Below are 19,689 nucleotides of genomic sequence, written 5' to 3'. Positions count from 1 at the left end.
CCCCCCCCCCCCCCCCCCCTTTTTTTTTTTCTTTTTTTCTTTTTTCGTATTATTATTAGCAGTAGTAGTGTGTGTGTGCGTCTGCGTGGTGGGGAAGGCGACGGAAAACAAAAGCAAAAAGGGGCTGAAGAAGAAATTTCATCCCACTTGACGTGAAGGGAAAAGGAAATAATGGGCTCACGCGTCACGTGCATGTGTAGACGCACGTCTGCAAAGAGAAACGTAACGCGGTATGTGTTTGGAGGAGGAAAAGAGTGGGGTGAGGGGAAATTGAGCCACCACAAGAGGGAGGGGCAAGGCACGGAGTGAGGTCACACCGTGCATGGAGGACAAAAAAAGAAAAAGAAAAAAAACAGAGAGACAGAGAGTGAAACAGATATTTTCCTTATGAATAGTTTCAATTATTGTTATTGTTATTATTATTTGATTTGGTTTAGACATCTAAATGGCGCTATATATACATGTATGTATGTATGTACGTCATGAGCGTACGCGCCCACAAGACAGAAGGTAAAGGGAGGGGGGAGGAGGGGAAGAGACAAGGGGGGGAGGGCGTACAAAAGAAAAGGACAACAGAGAGAAGTTTTTTTTAAAAAAAAAGAGTGTGTTGTCAATGGCCGCATTTTTCTTTTTTCTTTTTTTTTTTTTCTTTTTTTTTACTTCTTGTTGTTGATCAAAATTCTTTTGTGGCGGTGGTGAATTATGAGGTGCGTGGGTCCTTTTTGCCTGCCGCAGACGTGGCTCACGCGTGCGGGTGCACCGTCCTTCTCCGCCTCCCTTTTTTTTTGTTTGTTTGTTTTCTCTCTCTCTCTCTCTCTCTCTTTGCGCATGCACCCCGCCTTGAATGCTGCGGTGATGAGTGCATATGCCTGTCGTTGGTGCTTTTATTTTTCTGCTTCTTCATTGTATTACTTGGCGTTACCACCGCAGCTTCGTTTATGTTTATTTTTATTTATTTTTTGACTGCTGGTGGTTTAATGCCTCTTTTCCCCCTCCCCCTCCCTTCTATTATTATTATTATTATTATTACTGTGCTCTCATCATTTGACGTTTTGTTTTTCAAATTGTTTTAACGTCTGCTCTTTTGGATGCCTTTTGTTTTTTTGTTGTTTTTTCTGTTTCTTTGTAGTCTTTATTATTTTAGACATATATATATATATGTGTGTGTTTGTTTGTGTGCATGCATGTGTGCTGCCAACAGACGGTAAGTAAGGATGGAGGAGAGAAGGTGAAATGCGTGTACTTTCATCTGCTTAGAAATAACGAGCGAGAATGAGTGAGAGAGAAAGAAAAGAAAAAAATGAGAATGAGACGGCGTCGTAGTGGTGGGATGAATGAAACGGTGGAATAATTTTTGTTTTAAGAGAAAGAAAAAAAGAGAGAAAAATAAAAATAGTTGAATTGAAATGTCACGTGCGTCTCGTTTTTTTTTTGTTGTTGTTGTTGTTTCCTTTGTGTGTGTGTGTTTTTTTTTTTTCATGTGGTCCGTGGAGGAGTGCGTGGTAATTCCCCTCCCCCCCCAACTTGTTTTTTATTTTATTTTATTTTGTTCTTATATAAATGTATATAAACACAAATACAAATATATTTATTTATTTATTTATTTACTGATGTTTGTTTTTACTTGTTGTTTCTCCGCTTGGACCGTTTATTTATTTATTTGTTTGTTTGTTTGTTTCTGCGGCTTTACTTTTTTTTTTTTTTTTTTTTGCCGGTGGATGAAGTGGGAGGGGGCCGTCTATTTGTGTGTAGGCTGCCGTCTGCTGTGCGGCATGTACTCTTCATTTCCCTTCACCGTGCGTAGATGGCATGTCTGTTTATTTTCTGTTTCTCTTCTTTTTTCCTCTTCTTTTTGCCTAAACCCCACACACCCCACCCCACACATATATATATATATACTCTCCCTCTCTTCACCAGCGGAGGAAGGGAAACAAAAAAAGAAGAAACTGAAGCGTACACACCCCTGTCCTTGCCTGTCCGAATTTCGTTTGTTTCTTTTTTCTTTTTTCTTTTTTATTTTTTTTGTCATTTGTGTGTGCGTGTGGAAGCTCTTTTTTGTTGTTGTTTTGTCCTTCACCGCCACGTGATGGAAACTCCACCGATGCCACGGGCGATTGCGTCCCCTGACGATGCGTACCTGCAACAGCGTGGCATTCCGGGCCTCTGGCAGCAACTCAGCGGTGAGCTCATGGAGAAGAAGCCGACAAATCACCTTGCCTTCATGCTGCAGTGGCTATCGAGGCTGGCGGGGACGGCGGAGGGCGTTGAATGGGCACAAACCCACAACGATACGGGGGGAAAAACGATGAAGCCCTTTTTTCTGAACGAACGATATGGCGGAAGTGACACGACGGAAGCCGAAAACGATGATAATGTTCTTTGCAACTCCCCCGCACTTGCAGAGTTTCTTCCGGTAAAGGGACTTCTTGTTGATGATGGCGCTATTGGGAGCTGCGAGCACTTTGATGGTGTCTCCCGTCCACTCGAACGCCTCCCCCGATGCGGGGATGCATTGGTGGCAACTCCAGGCGTAGATGTGCCCATGCATCCCATTTATCTCTCAGATACAACCGTGACGAGGACAGATCCCAACCATAAGCACGTGGATCCAGAAGTACTTTCCTCCACCAAACATTTGATGGAAATTGTGCAACGGCTCCCGCCTAGTGAACATATTGCGGCGTGTGTCTTCTTGGAAAGTCTCCTTGATAAAAAAGAACTAGCGGTATCTACATCGAAAACACCTGCGAAACGTGAACCTTCATTGGGAGCCACGATGAATGGAGAAAGTAATGGGTGTTCACCAAGCGACGTAAACCGACGATCGTCTCCCAGTGCACTTAGTACCGACGCTGTCAATACCCTTTTGGAATTTAAATTGGCACGTACACACTTGCAAGATCTGGTGAATGACGCACTGACTGCCAGTATTCTTGCGCGGGAAAAGGTGAACTCGGAGTGTATGGATTGTAAATTACATATGAGTTCAACAGACACGGTTGCTTCTTCGCCCCATGGAATTTTCTTTTCAGGCACACGGAGTGAGTTACCACTGGCCCCTCTGAAAATTCAAAGGGAAACTGACGATGTGCCCAAGTACGCGTCCGAAGACACACCGTTATCAAGTGCCCTTCCAGCTGGCAGATTTTCTGTTCATACCCTTTCCATGTCAGGTTTTGGTGAAGAAGGGGGGGGGTTATCACAAATGAGGCAGTTTTCTGCATCAGAAGAAGAACTGGATGTGGTGCGAGAAGGAATTTCGACGCGCATGCCATTTTGCGAGTTTGATGAAATCCAGGTAGAATGTGTTGTTCGTAGTATGGAGCGTCTCACGTGGGATGAATGGCACTTGCACACGCTCAGAAATGAACTGCTCTTTGTCTATTCCGGCACGCTGTTGTTGCTGAAGGAGGGTCGTGTACTTCAGAGACTCTCAAAGGGAGATGTCTTTGACGGCCTGCATTTGTCACGAGAGGTAAAATATGAATCCAGCCATGAGGTACGCGCGGTATCCAGTGCCATCGTATTTTTGATTGAAACGGATGTGTTCCGCTCCCTCTTGGACAATGAGAAGAAGGCACGTTATTCCATGTTTCTGAGACTCATGGAACGTTCACTGCTATTGTCAGGGCTCTCCTTGAGAACCCGCAAACGTCTGGCAGACTCCCTACGGATACGGAAATTTAAAGCCGGATCAATGCTCATGCAGAAAGGTCGACCGATGGAGTGGGTCTCTTTTGTGTTCAGTGGTGTCGTTAGGAGAAGGGTTGATGATGAAGCGGGAGCGACGAGAGCCGTAAGGGAAAATGCGTCTCTCATCAGCGATGCCCATTGGGATTACTTGCTGGAAACCAGGACGGGAGGTGTCATTGGGGCCTTTGAACTTATCTTCCGCTCACACAGTCTTACAGATGCCGTGGCTGCATCGAGAGTGCTGGTGGCGCAACTGCATGTGGTGTACTTTGAGGCCATCATGTCTCAGCGGTATTTGGATGAGATGAGGTTCACTGTACTCAGTGATCCTCTTACCCCGTGGTTGCTGCAACATGCAACTGAGGAAGTGCGTCTTATGGCGGAGCAGGCGGAAAAAGAAATGGGCAGTGTGCCGAAGAAAGTGAATATGCAGGAAATGGGGCAAAATTTGTATTCCACAACGAGATCAAGCGTTCCAGGCTTAACAATGAACCGAGCTAGAAGAAGGGGTCTTGTTCAAGCAAGGAATTTGAGCATATGTTCCGCCGGTGAAATAGTTTATGCAGGGAAGAAGAACATTTATCGGTTTCCTCTCTCTGTATTGGAGATCAGTAACACCGTTGTTATTGCCGTTGTCTCCGATGGTGTCATTATTCGATGGAACGCTGCAGCAGGAAGAGTCACGGGATTTCAGTATCACGATGTCCTTGGGCAACGCATTTATAGACTTCTCGCTACAGAGACGACAAGAAACGGAATGCGGGAACAATTGCTTCAGGCAGAAAGGTTTGTTGGGAGCTGGGATGACTACGTTGCCTCTGGCCTATCCTCTCCATGTGTCTACCGTTTCCGGCAGGCATCAGAGGTTTACTACGTAAACCTACTGTTGAGTATCGTGCCATCCTGCCTGGGCACCGCCGGTGATGTCATGTTGCTTGTGGGTCGTGAGACAGACAATCAGGCAGTGGTGAACTACATTGAAGATGCCGTGCGTTGGATGCGAGATGTGTTGCAGCCTCAGTTAAATGCCTTTCAACGACGTGTGGAAAGTATTGGGGAGAAAGACTGGAATATGTCCCCTGACGACGGTAAGCGTTTGCTAGGTCATGTGGAGACCTGCAATAAGCTCATGGAAAGATACATGCGACTCTCAAGCCTCAATTTGGAATCCATGAAAGAGATGTGGAAACCGGTTCGGATTCACCACACTCTACGACAATTTGCTCGAGAAGCGGTACAGCTGGTTGGTGTTGCAGAGAATCGCTTTACCCTTTTCTTGGATGAAGGCGTCCCAAAGCACGAGATCTTTTTTAATGTGGAACATGTACTGGAGGTTCTGAGGCGGGTAGTGGTTGAAGTCAACAAGGCCGGGACAGGCATTCTTATCTCCGTGTTTGTCTGTGTGGTGGAGCCTACCGCGGAATTTGCTGTGAGCCGCAAAATTTCGTGTCCAATTGTTGTTTCGCGACGTGCCAGTATTGCCACCCATGTTGGCTTGGCTTCATTATCTCTGAATTTGACGCCCTCGTCCTTTAACCCGCCACATTCAGACAGAAGCAGTTTGCCGCCCTTCAAGGAAGGGGGACGCGCGTGCAGTGCTACGGAGCCCCAGCAAGTGATTGATGGCCCCTCTTCTTTATCCATGCGACGCATTCGGATTGTCGTGACCGATAATGTGGAGATGGACGATGGCAGCGAGGGTGATAAAAAGGTAGGGGTCGAGACATCGTCAATGGCAAATTTGGAAGGAAAAGAGACGGAAAATCCACGAAAATATGACGCTCGACGACGAATGGCCACAATCAAGGAGTGTGAACAGATGGTTGCTAATATGTGCGGCACCCTTTCTTTCCACACCACGCGATTTCCGCTTTCGTTGAACACGTTGAGTATTGAATTGCCACTGCTACCTGTCCCTTGGGTTGAGGAGGAGGAAGATAAGGAGAACGTTGACCCTCCGATTACCACGCATCCGTTTACTGTGATTGTTGCTGATCGGGATGCGAAGCAACGGAATATTCTCTGTCGATTAATGTGGTCGCGTCGTCATGCGGTTGTGCCTGTCACATCATTACGCGAGGCAATGATAAACGTGGAAGCTGGTGGCGCGGATGTCCTTGTGATTGACCCTTTATACCTGGAGGCTACAGAGGAGGAATATGCCGCATTTCGAGATGGAACGGCTCCATTTGAGGCCCTGCGTCAACAAACGCAGCTTGTTGTTGTGCTGTACGCGGATGACTTCAATGATTGGCGTGTGAAAAAGTTGATGGGCTACTCCCACGTTATCGAATTGCCCAAGCCAGCCTCAGGAGCCCTGTTGCACCTTGCAATGCACGAAGCAGAGCGTCTTGTGATGTGTATGCGGGAGGATGAGGAAAAAATTGCACTTCTCCGCATGGCATTTACGGAATTCCAACCGGATCGACACAAGTTGGGACGACTATTGGGAAGAGGGGCGTATGGTGAAGTATTTGAAGTCGAGGACCTGCTCACCGGTGGCAAACTGGCAGTGAAACGCATGTATCTTGAAGACGGTGTATTGGCTGATGATGCCATTCAAGAACTGGTGGCCACGACGTCCTTAAGACATGAAAATATCATCCATTACTTTTACTGTCAGAAGGAAAGTGATACGCAGCTCCGTCTTTACATGGAATTGGCATCTGGAGGCACCTTACGTGATAAAATTCGACGACAAGGGGGGCCCCTGCCGCTTGAAGAGATTGTGCGTCACCTAAAAGATTTATGTCGTGGCCTTGCGTATTTGCACTCGAAAAATTACGTGCACAGGGATATAAAGACGGCAAATGCCCTTATCGATCATCATGGACGAACCAAAATTGGGGACTTTGGAACGGCAAAATGTCTAAAACGATCGTCCGAGAAGTTGTATACGGTGGCGGGGACTCCGCAGTTTATGGCACCGGAAGTGATGAATGCGGATTCCACCAAGGGCATTGGGTACAATCAAAAGGCCGATATTTGGTCTTTGGGCTGCGTGGCGCTTGAGTTAGCCACGGGCAAGTCACCCTTTTCCTATCTGAACTTTACAAGTGGCATGGGCATTTTTGTGTACGTCAGTAAACTTACCGACACTCCAGACCTGTCTGTGATCAAGGATGAAAATCCCTTATTGTATGCGTTTATTGAGTCCTGTCTTTGTATTGATCCTGATAAACGTCCTACGGCGCAGGAACTGATACATCACGAGCTTCTGCAAGAGGCCGAACATGGCTCCCGGAATAAGCAACTTGCACGGAGGGTGGAGATGGTGGAAAAGTTGAAACGTTATGCCGCGATTGACGCTGAAGGGGAAGAGGATGAAGAAGAGGAAGAAGAGGAGGAGGATGAAGTGAATGATGCAGGCAGCAGTGTAAGTGTTTGCAATGCCCATAAAGGAGGTGATTGCAAGGACGACCCGTTGGTGGGTTTCTCTGAAGAAAAGAGATGTGAGTTGCAGTGGAAGGGACGGGGAGGCAATCCGGATGAATTACTGCGGGAGCAGAGTTTTTTTGCCTCCTCCACCTTTTCGAGCGGGGAAGAGGACGAGAGGAACTGACATGTCTCCATACGTCTTCTCCTTTTTCTATGTTCACTCTCTCTCTCTCTCTCTCCCTCCATTTATCTTTTTATACTTTCTTTTTCCTTTCATTATTTTAATGAGAGCACACATGAATGAACGGGTGTTTTGACGGAAAATGACCGGTCTAAATTCATGAAGTATCTTCTTGTTGCCTTTTGTTTTTTGTTGTTTTTGTTGTTTTTGTTGTTTTGTTTTTACTCCATTGCCTGTTTGTGTAGTGAAAAACAAACTTTACCCTACGCCAAGAAACATGCCATTCTCTGCATTCTTATATATATATATACATATATATACATACGTGTGAGCATTGGGATGTGTGCATGGAGGGGGCGGGGCGCAGTTGCCCGAGTCTGGAGAAGAAATGAATTGCCGAAGTGAGAAATCAAAATATTTAAAGTGAAAATAAATAAATAAATAAATAAGAAAAACAACACCAGAAAAGAGAAAGAAAGAAAAAAAAAAGAGAGAGAGAGAAGGAGAGAGAAATGAAGTTGGAAGAAATAAATAATAAAAATAAATAATAAAATCCTCGTTGGCTATTGGCTGGTAAAGGACATTTTTGTTTTTTGTTTTTTGTTTGTTTTTTTTTTGTTTTGTTTTGTTTTCTTGCGTGTCTGCGTGAGTGCTTATTTTATTTTTGCCCCTTACTGCCACTGACATCACGGGTGGGAAAGAAAGAGAGAGATTATATGTGGAATTAGGCGGCTGGAAAGAAGGAAAAAAGAAAAGGGCAGGAATGGGGATGGAGGGGGAGGGGTGAGTACTCCCGGAAAGACAATTGCATAGATACATCCATGCACTTATAAACCCCGCGATTTATAACTGTGTATTAATTTTTTTTTCTTGCTTTTTGCTTGATTCTCTTCCCATTTTATCAATCCTTTTGTTGTTTTTGTTGTTGTTGTTGTTTTTTGTGTGCCTGCATGCCCGTTGCTGCTATTATTTTTATTTTATGTACATAATTGCTTTTTTGGAACTGTTTTTTGCTTTATATATACATGTATACATGCCTATATATATATATATATGTATATATATACTCCCCACGTAGTTTGGAGAAGAGTGTGGCCGTTGGTATGAACGATATTCATTGGTCACTTCTTTGGTTTTGCTTTTTCTTTACTCTTTATGCACGTTTGCTTTTCTCTCGTTGTTGCTTTTTTTTTTTTTTTTTTTTTTGTGTGTGTACGTATGTGTATGTGTTCCAACCGTAGTTGAGGAAGAAGGGGAGAGACTTGTGATTTAAAATGACAGTTTCTTTTTTTATTTCTATTTTTGTCTGCGTTTTTTTTTCTCTCTTTTTTTGTGCTGTTTATTGCTTGAATAACTTCTTGGGTGCGTGTGTGTGTGTTTATATTTTTTTCTTTGAGTGTTCCCTGTTGTTGGCCTCCTGTTGTGTGTGGGAGAAAATGCACTCCACTGCCTTTTTGCTTTTGTTTTTGGTTGTTGTTGTTTTTTTCCCCCCTTTTGTCTTCCGCGACGGTTTGGCAAAGAAACACACAGAGACAGTAGTAGGGGAGCGCTTGCCGTGCGTGATGGCGGCCGAGCGGGAGGTGATCACCGTCGCACTCGGAAATTATGCCTCGCTTGTGGCGGCGCAGTGGGCGAATGGCACGACGGAGTACGACACCACGAGGCGGACGTTGTACGCAGAGCGGCGGGTAGGGGCCGTGTGGGGCGGAGAGTTGACGCAGCAGCGCACAGGGGCAACCGTGCGTGTGCCACGCCTGATTTTGTTGGATGCGCCCCATGCGACGCGAATGAAATTTCCCCGACGTCGCATCCACCGGGACACTAACTTGAAAGAAGCGCAGGAGGCGGATCGTGGTCATACGCCTGGGGCGATGAATTGCCCAACGACGGCGGATTTCTTTTCCTCCGACTCATCCAACTCGCACAGTGACGATAACGATAATGATAACAACGGTGGTGAAAAACAAGAGAGGGGTGAGGTGGAGGAAATGCCATCATTCTCCTCCTCCACGGACCAGCGTCATCATGGCCGTACTTTTTCCCCAAGCGGGGTGGCGGCTCACGAAACATTCAATTCTGTGAGGCAAATCAAGCGGGAGCTCTTTAATGAGCGAGATGAATTAGTTCCCTGGTGGCAGTACATTCGCAGTGGTGTGAGTGCGAATTGTGTGCATGTTCTTCATCCGCTGCACCCTCTGGGGGGAGCCGCTGCTGATGTTCCGCTTTTGCATAGCTTTGGCTTTGGAATGTCTCAACTGAGTTCCACGCACAGTAACGACATGGCGGAAGTGATGGGAAGTATTCGACAGCAACTGGAGGAAGCGGATTCCCTGCAGGGTGTGCAGTGTTTTCTGGACGGCGACTCCGCCTTTGGTGGAGCGGCGTGTAATGTCATGGAGGAGTTTTGGGAAGACGCGGGGCATAAAATCCCTGCTGTGTTTTTCGCATGTTTTCAGCCCCTTCCTGAGGAGACGATGACTCCTGGAAGCGACGTGGACTTTGCAGACAGGCGAAGAGATGAACTGTGTCTGAATCGCCTTCTTGCCGCTTCACACCTGACACGGCAAGACCGCGCCGTCTACATACCGCTGGAGTTGGAATACTGGAAAACCTCGTTTGCGGAACACACAACATTAGGCATGAATGTTCCTTCATGGCTTCAGAACGATATTGCCACGGCCCAGTTGGTTGCAATGGCTGCTGATACTGCTCTCTATGGCATTAGAGATGATGGAAGTGTAAACACGACTAGGGGAAGCGGTCCATCATTTTATATGCATGACTGGCAAGAAGCGGTGCGGCCTACAAGGACTCTGCGTGTGGCAGCGGCTCTTGCAGCAGTGCCACTGCGTGTGTACGATGCCAATGCACCTAAAAACGATCTTTGGGATTTTCTACACCGTTATCCACTACTAACGACATCTCCGGTTGCAAACAATGGATTCTTTACGCCGCTAACGCACCCCATCAATTTTGAATTTCAAACTGAAGCTGGGCGTGTGTTGGGTCATGCCTTGACGATGAGAGGTGCAGGCAAGCTGCTCGACCTGACTTATCCACGACAAGAGGCATTGCTGCGATATGGCCTTCCGCTGCGAACGGCAAATTATCTGCCTCTTGTAACAGGAAACAGCTACCCCATCTCATCGACATTCCCTCAAGATTTTGTGCTCCCACGTGATATTTTGGCCTCTGGGGCGCTGGATGGCATCGATGTTGGATCTCATGTTGTGTCAACGTTTGGCTCAGCCCCCATGATTCAGGGGATTCTAACGGATGCAGAAAAGGTATTGCATTGCCGTCGACACCTCTACGAGGATGCATACTGCATGGAGAAAGACGAGTGGAAGGAAGTCATTGAGGACGTCCTTCAAATGCGAGATGACTATGATCACCGTGATAACGAGGCCGATGAAGAGGAACTCGAGTAACTTGGTTACCAATTTAACAATAATTCCTTGGTAACTGTTGTAAGTTCTGGAGCATATATATATATATAATAGGAAACAATATAATCTGAAGAGTGGGGTTGCCAGATGGCTCATTCTCCTCTTTTTTATATATACCTCCGGTATGCTTTTCCATCCTGTTCTTGTTATGGTTGGATGGCGACGTCTTTGCGAATACTGCTGTGTTTATTTTTGTGTGTGTTATTATTGCCATTTGCTGTGTGTGTGTGTGTTTTCTGTGTCTCTATTGTGTTTCCACTCTGGGTTTGTTTGTTTGTTTTTTCATTATGGTTTGTTTACGATGCTGCGGAAAACAAATGCACTGTGATGGATTGGGCTCATGACAGCACGTGGAGTGCGGGTCCTCCCCCGCACGGAGAGGCATGCATGGGGAATGGTGACGATGACATTCAAAAGACGGTGCAGCAGCGGCTGACGGAGGCTCAGCGGCAGCGTAACGAACTCATTGCTCGTGGCGTGGCCCACCTTGTTGCACCGTCCGTACGCCACTACGACGAGGCCAATGGGAGCGTGTGGAGAACGACGACCAAAATTCACACGGTCGTGCGAAGCGCGGCAGCCGATGCGTGCGTCACGCTCAGCGTGAGCCCTTTTCGCGGGAGGAAGCCGACCATTGTGTTTTTGCCGCTCGACCACCCATGGGACGGCGACCTCCACAGCAACGATAACTCTGCGTACGTTGAGCCTCTACCTCTTGCCTGGCTGCCGCCGGCCCGGATGGGTGAGCAAAAGAAGTTGCGCCGCGAAAGAGCGTACGCGGCGTTGCACTTTACGATGTCTGACAACGCGGTGCGTTTTTCAAGTGTTATGTGTACTTTGGAGCGAGCCGGTTTTGCGGAGGAGAGAAGTCTCCTATCGACAACGTGGTCCTTGAAGTGGTGCAAGCGCCCTGTAAGAAGCGATTTTTTGCGACTGAAACCGTTTCAGCGTATCAATCACTTCCCCGGAACGTGGCGTATTGGCAAGAAAGATGAACTGCATAAGCACCTTGTGGCCGCACGAGAACGTTGGTGTGAAAAAAATAATGAGAATTTGATTCTCGTGGGCCACGCCCACGGGAATTCATTTGGTGACTTCTTCCCGGAAGCTTGGGTGCTCCCGGATGAGGCGGCGGCTCTTAAGCATGTTTTGGGTTCAGACAAGGAGCACGATCATCTATTTATTGTTAAACCTACAAACAGTGCATGCGGAAGGGGCATTTATCTTCTGAGGGCCAGTGAACATCTGCGTCTGGAACATGCACTGCAGCAGCCGAACGCGTGCGGTGCGAGTGAGACGCGTCCTCTTCGCCTTCTTGTGCAGCGTTACATTTCAGACCCCTTGCTTATAGAAGGATATAAATTTGACCTGCGACTCTATGTAGTGGTGACCTCGTACTCTCCAATGCGGGTATACTTGTATGAGGAGGGACTTGTGCGGTTTGCTACGCTGCCGTACCCTGCAGAAGAGACCTTGGAAGACCACGCGTCCAAAGAATCTCTCACTGCACATCTCACGAATTTTACCATTAATAAAAAATCGGAGGACTTTGTGCCACCCGATGGTATTGGGGACAACGGAGGCGTGACGAGTGCCTCCAAGTGGACGCTTGCAGCGTTGCAGAAGGAGTTTTGTAATTCTGGGTTGGACTGGAATGGAACGATGGCACGTATACATGATCTTATTATGAAAACACTCCTTGCGGTGGAACCACATGTCATATATGAGCAAGAGGCGATTAATGACACTGTGGGTGACTGCTGTTTTGAAGTGTATGGCGTAGATGTGTTGTTGCGCCGTCCTTACACCTCAGAAAGCCCCACACCGATGCCTGTTCTGATGGAAGTCAACATTATGCCTTCCCTAAGTACGCATTACTCACTGTTAGACCAATGTGTTAAAGGAAACTTTGTTGCGGACACATTGACACTTGTTGGTATCACCGCTGCTGTCGGAAGTAAGAAATGCGGAAAAGATGTTGTGCCTATTTGCGAAATGCCCGAAGGGGACAGGCTGACATTTTCGTACGGGCATCCGTTTTTAGATGCACTGACGGATGCGCTGGAGCTCGAGTCGTGTCTGACTTCAGAGGAGGAGTTTGTGCGGCGCATGCACTTTCAACGGCTTTGTCCAACCCCAGAGTCCTACTCGCGCTACCGCTCACTATTCACACAAGTGCAACGTGGGGCACTCCAACGCTCACTGAATGAAGTGCTGAGTTTATGGGAGCAGACGAAGTTGGATGATCCACCCGTATATAGTTGAATTGGGCCCGCGAAACAGGCGAGGGGGAGGGGGGGATAGATGATGCACACTCCTTTTCTCTCTCTTTCTCCTTCTGTGTGTGTATGTGTGCGCAGGTAGAGGATTTGTTTCTCGTGTTGGGCACCGTGGATGTCTCTATTGAAGTGTATCTTTACTTCTTGTGTGAAACCTTTCTGTGTGCATCGGCATCACTTTCTTTCTTCGCTTTTTTTTTTAGTTTAGTTTAGTTTGTGTTTTTTGTTTTTGTGTGTGTTTGTCTGTGCGTTCAAACAAAACTTTTTTTCAAGGTGACAGAGTCATTTCTTTTTTCTTTTTTGGCATTTCCACTGCGACAAACCGTACATCATGTCATCGCCTCTAATTGTCTGCTCTGTCCTTAAGGACGAAGACGCTCGGACCAATCTGCTTTATATGAACCCACAAGACGCCAAAATATTTGTTGACAGCTCAGGGATCGTTATGATCAACGAGTTCCTCTTTACGGTATCCGCCAACACAGGGATTAGGGCCGGTCATGTTGGCATGAACAGTATCCAGCGTCGCCTTCTTGGCCTCTCAACCACAGCAGGGAGCACAGTGATTCTTCATAAACCACCGCAACGCATTCCATCCATTGCAAAAATGGTCTTAACGGTGGAATATATTGTGGCCTCTAAAAGAGGCGGGACGTTGGATTGCATGGAGTTTATTGGCTACTTTCTCAAGCAATTTTCCGGGCAATGCTTCCGCGATTCGCAGACATTGGCTGTCGTCTTGGACTCCGGCCTTCGACTCTTGGCGACGGTGACGCAGTTGAACTGTGATGGGCTAGGGAGTGTTGGCTTTCTTGCCAACAGCACAAGTCTCATTCTCCTTGCCACGGAGAAGAGCGAGATTGCTCTTACCAATGTACCGGACAATCAGTTGGATGCGCAGCAGCCACAGTTGATGCAGAACTTTAATCTTGAAAATCTCGGTATTGGTGGGCTGCGGAACGAATTTGCGCAGGTTTTTCGCCGCGCCTTTGCGAGTCGTCTATTTCCTGCATCCTATGTGAAGAAGTTGGGGGTGAAGCATGTCAAGGGGGTTCTTTTGTATGGGCCGCCAGGCACGGGAAAGACGCTGATTGCCCGAAAAATTGGCGAAATCCTAAACTGCCATTCACCAAAGATTGTCAATGGCCCCGAGGTGTTTAATAAATTTGTTGGTGGAACCGAAGAAAATGTGCGGAAACTCTTTTTGGATGCCGAGGCCGAGGCTGCGGCAAAGGGTGACCTTTCAAAGCTGCACCTTATCATTTTTGATGAGTTTGATGCCATTTGTAAGCAGCGTGGTGCTGTTCGTGACTCCACGGGTGTGAATGACAACGTGGTGAATCAACTTCTCGCAAAAATCGATGGGGTGAATTCGCTGAACAACGTCCTCCTTATTGGCATGACCAATCGAATGGATCTCATTGATGAGGCCATTCTGCGCCCGGGTCGGTTTGAGGTGCATGTGGAGATCAGCCTTCCAAATGAAGAGGGTCGAGAGGAAATTTTCCGTATCCATACCCGCGGCATGCGTGAGAACGGCATCATTGGAAAAGACGTTAACTTGGCGGAGCTTGCCAGTCTAACAAAGAACTATTCCGGTGCCGAGATTGAGGGTGTGGTACGCTCGGCGATATCCAATGCCTTTAATAAACACATAGACTTGGACCACCCAACGGAGGTGGTCAATGCACAGGATGTGTTTGTAACGCGTCAGGATTTTCTTCGGGCCGTTGAAGAGGTGGAACCTGCGTTTGGACAGGCAAAGGAAGAGTGTAGCAATCTCAAGGGCGACGGTATCATTTATTACGGTAAACCATGGGAAGGAGTGGAGAGCTGTTGCAGTCGTTATGTGGAGTTGCTTAAGGGTGAGGGTAAACGCATCCATCTGCTTAGTGTACTTATTGAAGGATTGCCGGGTTCGGGTAAATCGGCGGTGGCGGCGTACCTTGCAGAAAAGGCCGAATTCCCTTACGTCAAGGTCATCTCTAGCGAAGTTATGGTTAGTTATGGCGAGTTACAAAAGGTCAATATCATTCGAAAGGCATTTGAGGATGCCTACAGGTCTCCCACAAGTGTTATTATTCTCGATGACATTGAACGCATTATTGAATTCTCTCACCTGGGGGGTCGATACAGCAATGCCATCCTGCAAGCATTACTAGTACTTATAAAGCGGCCACCGCCGGAGGGCCGGAAACTACTTGTGATTGGCACAACTGCGCTGTATGATGTGTTGGATAGTCTCGAGATGGTTTCATGCTTTTCCGTGAAGATGACGCTTCCACGAGTGCCTCCCGAGGCTCTGTCATTGGTCGCAAACGAACTTGAGCTCCCATTTGCAACCCAAGCGGATTTGCACTGCTGCGTGGACCTCCTCCCGATGTCTTTGCCGATGAAGCAGCTTTTACTTGTCTTGGAGATGGCTGCTGAGAGGGACACGGAGGGGCGGGCTGTCATAACCTCCAAAACATTTGAACAGGCGCTTGAATCGGTCGGAGTACGTGGGGGCTGAGAAGGACTCGCCGGCAGTTTATATTTTTGTTGTTGTTGTGTGTGTGTATGTGGTATCAACAAAAAAAAAAAAAAAGAAAATAATTGAAGTCTGTGAAGGAGAGGTGATAGTTTTAAAAAAAAGAAAGAATTTATGTGCGTTGCGGAGCGCCTGCACTCATGCATGCACCTGTTCCCCTCGCAATGAGAGGCAAGGATGAGAATTTTCATTTATTTGCTGCCGTACTGTCGTTTTATTTTCTCCCTCTCCCTATCTCTCTCTGCAATTGTGTGTGTCGTTGTTCTGTATCTTTTTGTAGCATTACTGTCTCCTTTTTTGTGTGTATGTGGGTATGTTTTGTTTGGTTTTGTTTTTATTGCTCCATGCTCTCTTTGCAGTTCCCCCACTAAATCACTCCTTAAGCCACTTGACGGCGTGCATATGCAAGCGAACGGGGCGAGTCTCTCGGAGAAGACGGAGTCCTCAGGAAATGCCGCCACTCTGACGTACTCTGTGGCCCCGCACCCTTTTAGCTACCAGACCCTTTTTGCCATTGTCATGGTTTCCGTTTCGGCGAATCAAGGAACGTTGGGCAATCTGAAATCTTGGATGAGGCGTGTCCAGGACTACTCCAAAAAAGGGCGTATTAAATGGTCTCAAGTAGCCTTTACGCACTGCTTTTCGCGTCAACTGGAAGTCAGAAGGAGCTGTGTTGTGGCGAGTGTGTCATGTGCACTCCTCTCACATGGCGAACGGCACTGGGGTGTACTGTGGGCGACGTCACATGGTCTGTATTTCAGAAGTGTGGTGGAAAATGAAATTTTTGGCTCCATTTTCAAGGAAAAGAGCGAGAAGAAAATGACGATGGATAAATTGGAGGATAATGAAAAGACATGGGGAGATGAATCATTGGCCTTGAAGGAGGTTTTGTCTTTCAAGGACGTCGTCTCACTGCTTCCCTCCATAGCACTTGAAGTAGTCGATGATGGTCCGCCGTACGTGATGGGTATACCGAATCCTATCGTGAGGCCAAACACCTTGCAAGTCTTTACAGTCTCTCCGAATCAGATCTACCAGTTTGTGCACATGCACGATCTGACAGTGATTCCACCCTCGAGTTCCACTGTCATGGGAGATACATCCGAAAAAATGTTGCTAAAGCATGAGTATGATGTAATTAGAAACTTTCCTAGTGAATTTGATGCCGTTACGTTTTGTGCCTTAACAGAGCGGCTCTGGGAAGCTCGTCTAAAGGCGTTGCAAATCCCGCTTTGCCGAGATGGCGTCACATATGCTGCCAGACACTGATGTTCTTTGCATTGAGTGGTATAGTTTTAGGGAGTCTTTGGTTTTACTGTTGCTTTATCCTTTATTTCGCAGCGTTTTTTGTTGTTGTTGTTGTTTTGTGTGTGTGGTGTGTTTTTACCTGTTTATCTGCTAGTTTGTTTGTTTTGCTTTACATCGCATGGGAGACAGCGTCACATTTTTGTCTTGGGTGTTTATTTTCCCCTTTTTTTTTTTTTCTTGTTGTTGATTTTTCTAATATTCACAAAAGGAGAAGAATATATATATATATATATTTATATACATGTATGCCTTCACATGTACGAATGCCTATATCTTTTGCGGAAGTAAACGTGTAAGATATGTACGTTTGTGGATTTTGCCAGAATGTTATTTCCTGTTTTTTGTTGTTGTTGTTGTTGTTGTTTTTTCTTTTGATGTCCCTGCCGTTTTTTATTTGTTATTTTGTTTGTATGTGTGTGTTTGCCATTTCTCTTCTGATTTTTGATTACGTTCTCCTTCACATGGTAGCCAACCCGAAGTGCTGTTTGTGTCACTTTCATGCATGATGACTCTCGGGCTGTTTTTTGCTTGCTTGTTTTTTGTTTTGTTTTGTTTTTTACTGCCGACGCCTTTTTTTATTATTTGTTTGTCTGCAAGGAGTCTCTGAGGAAGAGAGGGATAGAAAGGAAGGGAACATTCATGCGACTAGCGGCGAGGCGCGGGGGACTTCTGCTGCGGCCAGGCGGCTTCACACGTTTCGCATCCTCCACAGGACAGCAGGAGCAGCAGGGAGGGCGTGGGTTTTTCTCCGTCTTTTCCCACGGCCCCCGTAGTCGCGCGGAGCTTTGGGGACTTCTTCTCGGATGTTCCGTCTTTCCGCTCTCCGTAGCGCTGATGAATTGGTACGACAAGCAGAAAGAGGTACCACCGCCGGAGCTTGCGCCCGATTTCCAGTCGACGCATTCTGTCAGAATGACACCCAAGCAGCAGCTGGGCGGTCCATTCCGGCTGCGTGAGAGTCGCACGGGCGCCTACATCACCGATCAGGAACTTTTTCAGGATCACTGGACACTCCTATATTTTGGATTCTCCAAGTGCGCGGAGGTATGCCCGACGACACTGCAATTCATTGCGGATGTTATGAAGGCCTGCGATGCTGCGACAACAAAAAGCACGGCGCCAGAAGTGGCAAAGTTGCAGGCGGTATTTTTAAGTATAGACTCCTTCCGGGATACACCGGAGGTTCTGGAGAAATATGTTTCCAAGTTTGACCCACGCCTTCGGGCCTTGTGTGGCAGCCTGGAGGAAGTGAAACAGGCGGCTAGCGCATGGCGGGTGTACTACTCTTCCATTGAAGAAACGGATGAGGAGCGGAAGTTACGTGAAGAAAAGGGCGTTCCCGAAGTTTTTCTTGACGACACATACCAGTTTGACCATAGTAGTGCCATCTACCTTGTTGGTCCTGATGGCAAAATGAAGGACTTTTTCTTTAAGGAGATGGGACTGGAGGATGCGGTCAATAGGCTCGGTGTGCACTTTGAGGACATCTACGGCTTCAAGGACACAAGAGAGTCATAGAACCAAAATAAAGGGAGGAGAAAAAGAGGCGTGGGACCATGAAAGAGGGAGAGCGTTTGTTTTTTCCCTCCGCAATGTGGGGGCACTCCAGGTAAAGCAAATTGACATGTACGCATTTATAATGTGTGAGCTGGCGGCCAAAAAGAAAAAAGAAATGAAAACGAACAATGTGACGCGTATGGCGTGGCGTGCGTATATATGTTTTCCATTACTTTTTTTGTGAAGGAAATTTACGGGTTACAATCTCTTGAGTGTCCCTCTGTGTTTTTTTTTCTTTTTGGTTTTTTGGTTTTGTCTTTGTTTTGTTGATTTTGCTTTTGAATAATGGTTGGGTTTACTCTGTGGGTGAATTTCTTTTCTTGGACATATGCCTGTGAGCGCAACTACCTCTGGCCAGCGAGTAGGAAAGAAACGGGAGTGTGTAAAGGGGTTGTGGGGCATCCCGTAGGAACAACACAGCCAGCCGTATCAGCGGAGAAAAGAGGGAGAGAAAAATGCAATTTAATTTTATTTATTTTACTATTATTATTATTACTATTATCGGCCAATTGAGGTACGGGAACCACAGTGTGGCAAAATCTTTTTCTTATTTCTTCTGCCGCTGCCTTTAATCGCATTCACACGTGTAAAAACGCATATGTTTTGTTTCTAGAAATTAAAGGGTGGGTGGGGTGGGTGGACGGAGAGAAGGCGGTTGTCCAAACGTGTACAAAAAATGAGGTCAACGCTTTCGTGGCGGCGACGGCTCATCCTTGGCATGAGCATTGAAGACGCACGGAGTAAATTCGATAGCCCGGAGTCTCGTGTGGCGTTGCGTCTGGCGCACGAGCGGTACAATCAGGGACTCTACCACGAGCTTACCCTCGCCCAGCGTCGCCGCAATCAGCTGCCGTCCGAACGGCGGTGTCATCTGGTGCGCCACACAAAACCGAGCGTGAAGGGCTTTCAGTCGTACATTAAATCCTGCCCGGATGACTACGTGGTGCGGGAGATTTGGCGCGATGATGACAAAGAGACGGCAGGGCCAATGTTGGACGCCACGGCGGCGGTAGTGGCGCAGAACTCCGAGGCGGCGATTTCATCGGCAGAAGGAGGGTCGCTTAAAAAACGGAGCAAAGGCCACGATGCAAATGCGGAGCAGACACCACCGCAGGAGGAACACGTCGTGAATTCGAGAAAAGAAGCGGCATTGGACGTATTAAACGTGACTCCTGGGAAGGAAGATGTCGTTTCAGCACCCGCGGAAACACTGACGCCACCGTCGTTGCCGAGCCATGTGGGACTTCAAGTCACTGCAGATGTTCAGATGTACAAGCAACACCGTGCGGTGGTACTCCAGGAGCTTGCACGGGG

The 19,689-nt window shown here is 47.2% G+C and overlaps 7 protein-coding genes across 7 annotated transcripts, besides 31 other annotated features; all 7 read left to right on the top strand.

The window, feature by feature from the left end:
• Positions 1-19,689: a sequence feature (heterozygous, non-Esmeraldo-like haplotype).
• Positions 20-45: a microsatellite.
• Positions 453-481: a microsatellite.
• Positions 507-553: a sequence feature (C-rich).
• Positions 623-658: a microsatellite.
• Positions 800-822: a microsatellite.
• Positions 1,007-1,029: a microsatellite.
• Positions 1,148-1,191: a microsatellite.
• Positions 1,419-1,476: a sequence feature (A-rich).
• Positions 1,528-1,571: a sequence feature (AT_rich).
• Positions 1,586-1,607: a microsatellite.
• Positions 1,647-1,678: a microsatellite.
• Positions 1,691-1,710: a microsatellite.
• Tc00.1047053506477.60 (protein kinase, putative) lies at positions 1,805-7,255 on the top strand (the record flags this gene model as incomplete). Its single annotated transcript, XM_804623.1, has 1 exon — positions 1,805-7,255. The coding sequence occupies one exon, from the start codon at positions 1,805-1,807 to the stop codon at positions 7,253-7,255; it is 5,451 nt and encodes a 1,816-aa protein (XP_809716.1).
• Positions 1,983-2,024: a sequence feature (A-rich).
• Positions 7,004-7,044: a sequence feature (CT-rich).
• Positions 7,292-7,314: a microsatellite.
• Positions 7,423-7,474: a sequence feature (A-rich).
• Positions 7,549-7,576: a microsatellite.
• Positions 7,680-7,701: a microsatellite.
• Positions 7,717-7,765: a sequence feature (CT-rich).
• Positions 7,778-7,806: a sequence feature (AT_rich).
• Positions 7,837-7,884: a microsatellite.
• Positions 8,163-8,188: a microsatellite.
• Positions 8,269-8,318: a microsatellite.
• Positions 8,437-8,458: a microsatellite.
• Tc00.1047053506477.40 (hypothetical protein, conserved) lies at positions 8,527-10,683 on the top strand (the record flags this gene model as incomplete). Its single annotated transcript, XM_804622.1, has 1 exon — positions 8,527-10,683. The coding sequence occupies one exon, from the start codon at positions 8,527-8,529 to the stop codon at positions 10,681-10,683; it is 2,157 nt and encodes a 718-aa protein (XP_809715.1).
• Positions 8,534-8,584: a sequence feature (A-rich).
• On the top strand, positions 10,789-12,966 carry Tc00.1047053506477.30 (tubulin-tyrosine ligase, putative; the record flags this gene model as incomplete). Its single annotated transcript, XM_804621.1, has 1 exon — positions 10,789-12,966. The coding sequence occupies one exon, from the start codon at positions 10,789-10,791 to the stop codon at positions 12,964-12,966; it is 2,178 nt and encodes a 725-aa protein (XP_809714.1).
• Positions 13,159-13,221: a sequence feature (A-rich).
• On the top strand, positions 13,312-15,492 carry Tc00.1047053506477.20 (vesicle-fusing ATPase, putative; the record flags this gene model as incomplete). Its single annotated transcript, XM_804620.1, has 1 exon — positions 13,312-15,492. The coding sequence occupies one exon, from the start codon at positions 13,312-13,314 to the stop codon at positions 15,490-15,492; it is 2,181 nt and encodes a 726-aa protein (XP_809713.1).
• On the top strand, positions 15,688-16,779 carry Tc00.1047053506477.14 (hypothetical protein, conserved; the record flags this gene model as incomplete). The annotated part of the gene is made up of 1 exon (XM_804624.1): positions 15,688-16,779. The coding sequence occupies one exon, from the start codon at positions 15,688-15,690 to the stop codon at positions 16,777-16,779; it is 1,092 nt and encodes a 363-aa protein (XP_809717.1).
• Positions 17,034-17,065: a microsatellite.
• Positions 17,160-17,182: a microsatellite.
• On the top strand, positions 17,317-18,336 carry Tc00.1047053506477.10 (cytochrome c oxidase assembly factor, putative; the record flags this gene model as incomplete). The annotated part of the gene is made up of 1 exon (XM_804619.1): positions 17,317-18,336. The coding sequence occupies one exon, from the start codon at positions 17,317-17,319 to the stop codon at positions 18,334-18,336; it is 1,020 nt and encodes a 339-aa protein (XP_809712.1).
• Positions 18,595-18,656: a microsatellite.
• Positions 18,848-18,877: a microsatellite.
• On the top strand, positions 19,052-19,689 carry Tc00.1047053506477.4 (hypothetical protein, conserved; the record flags this gene model as incomplete). The annotated part of the gene is made up of 1 exon (XM_804625.1): positions 19,052-19,689. A coding segment is annotated over one exon (638 nt), but the record flags the coding sequence as incomplete, so codon positions are not given.

This window comes from Trypanosoma cruzi, genomic scaffold, assembly GCF_000209065.1.
Source record: "Trypanosoma cruzi strain CL Brener 1047053516569 genomic scaffold, whole genome shotgun sequence".
In the NCBI taxonomy this organism is placed as follows: Eukaryota; Euglenozoa; class Kinetoplastea; order Trypanosomatida; family Trypanosomatidae; genus Trypanosoma; species Trypanosoma cruzi.
This window is presented reverse-complemented; position numbering and strand designations above follow the sequence as displayed.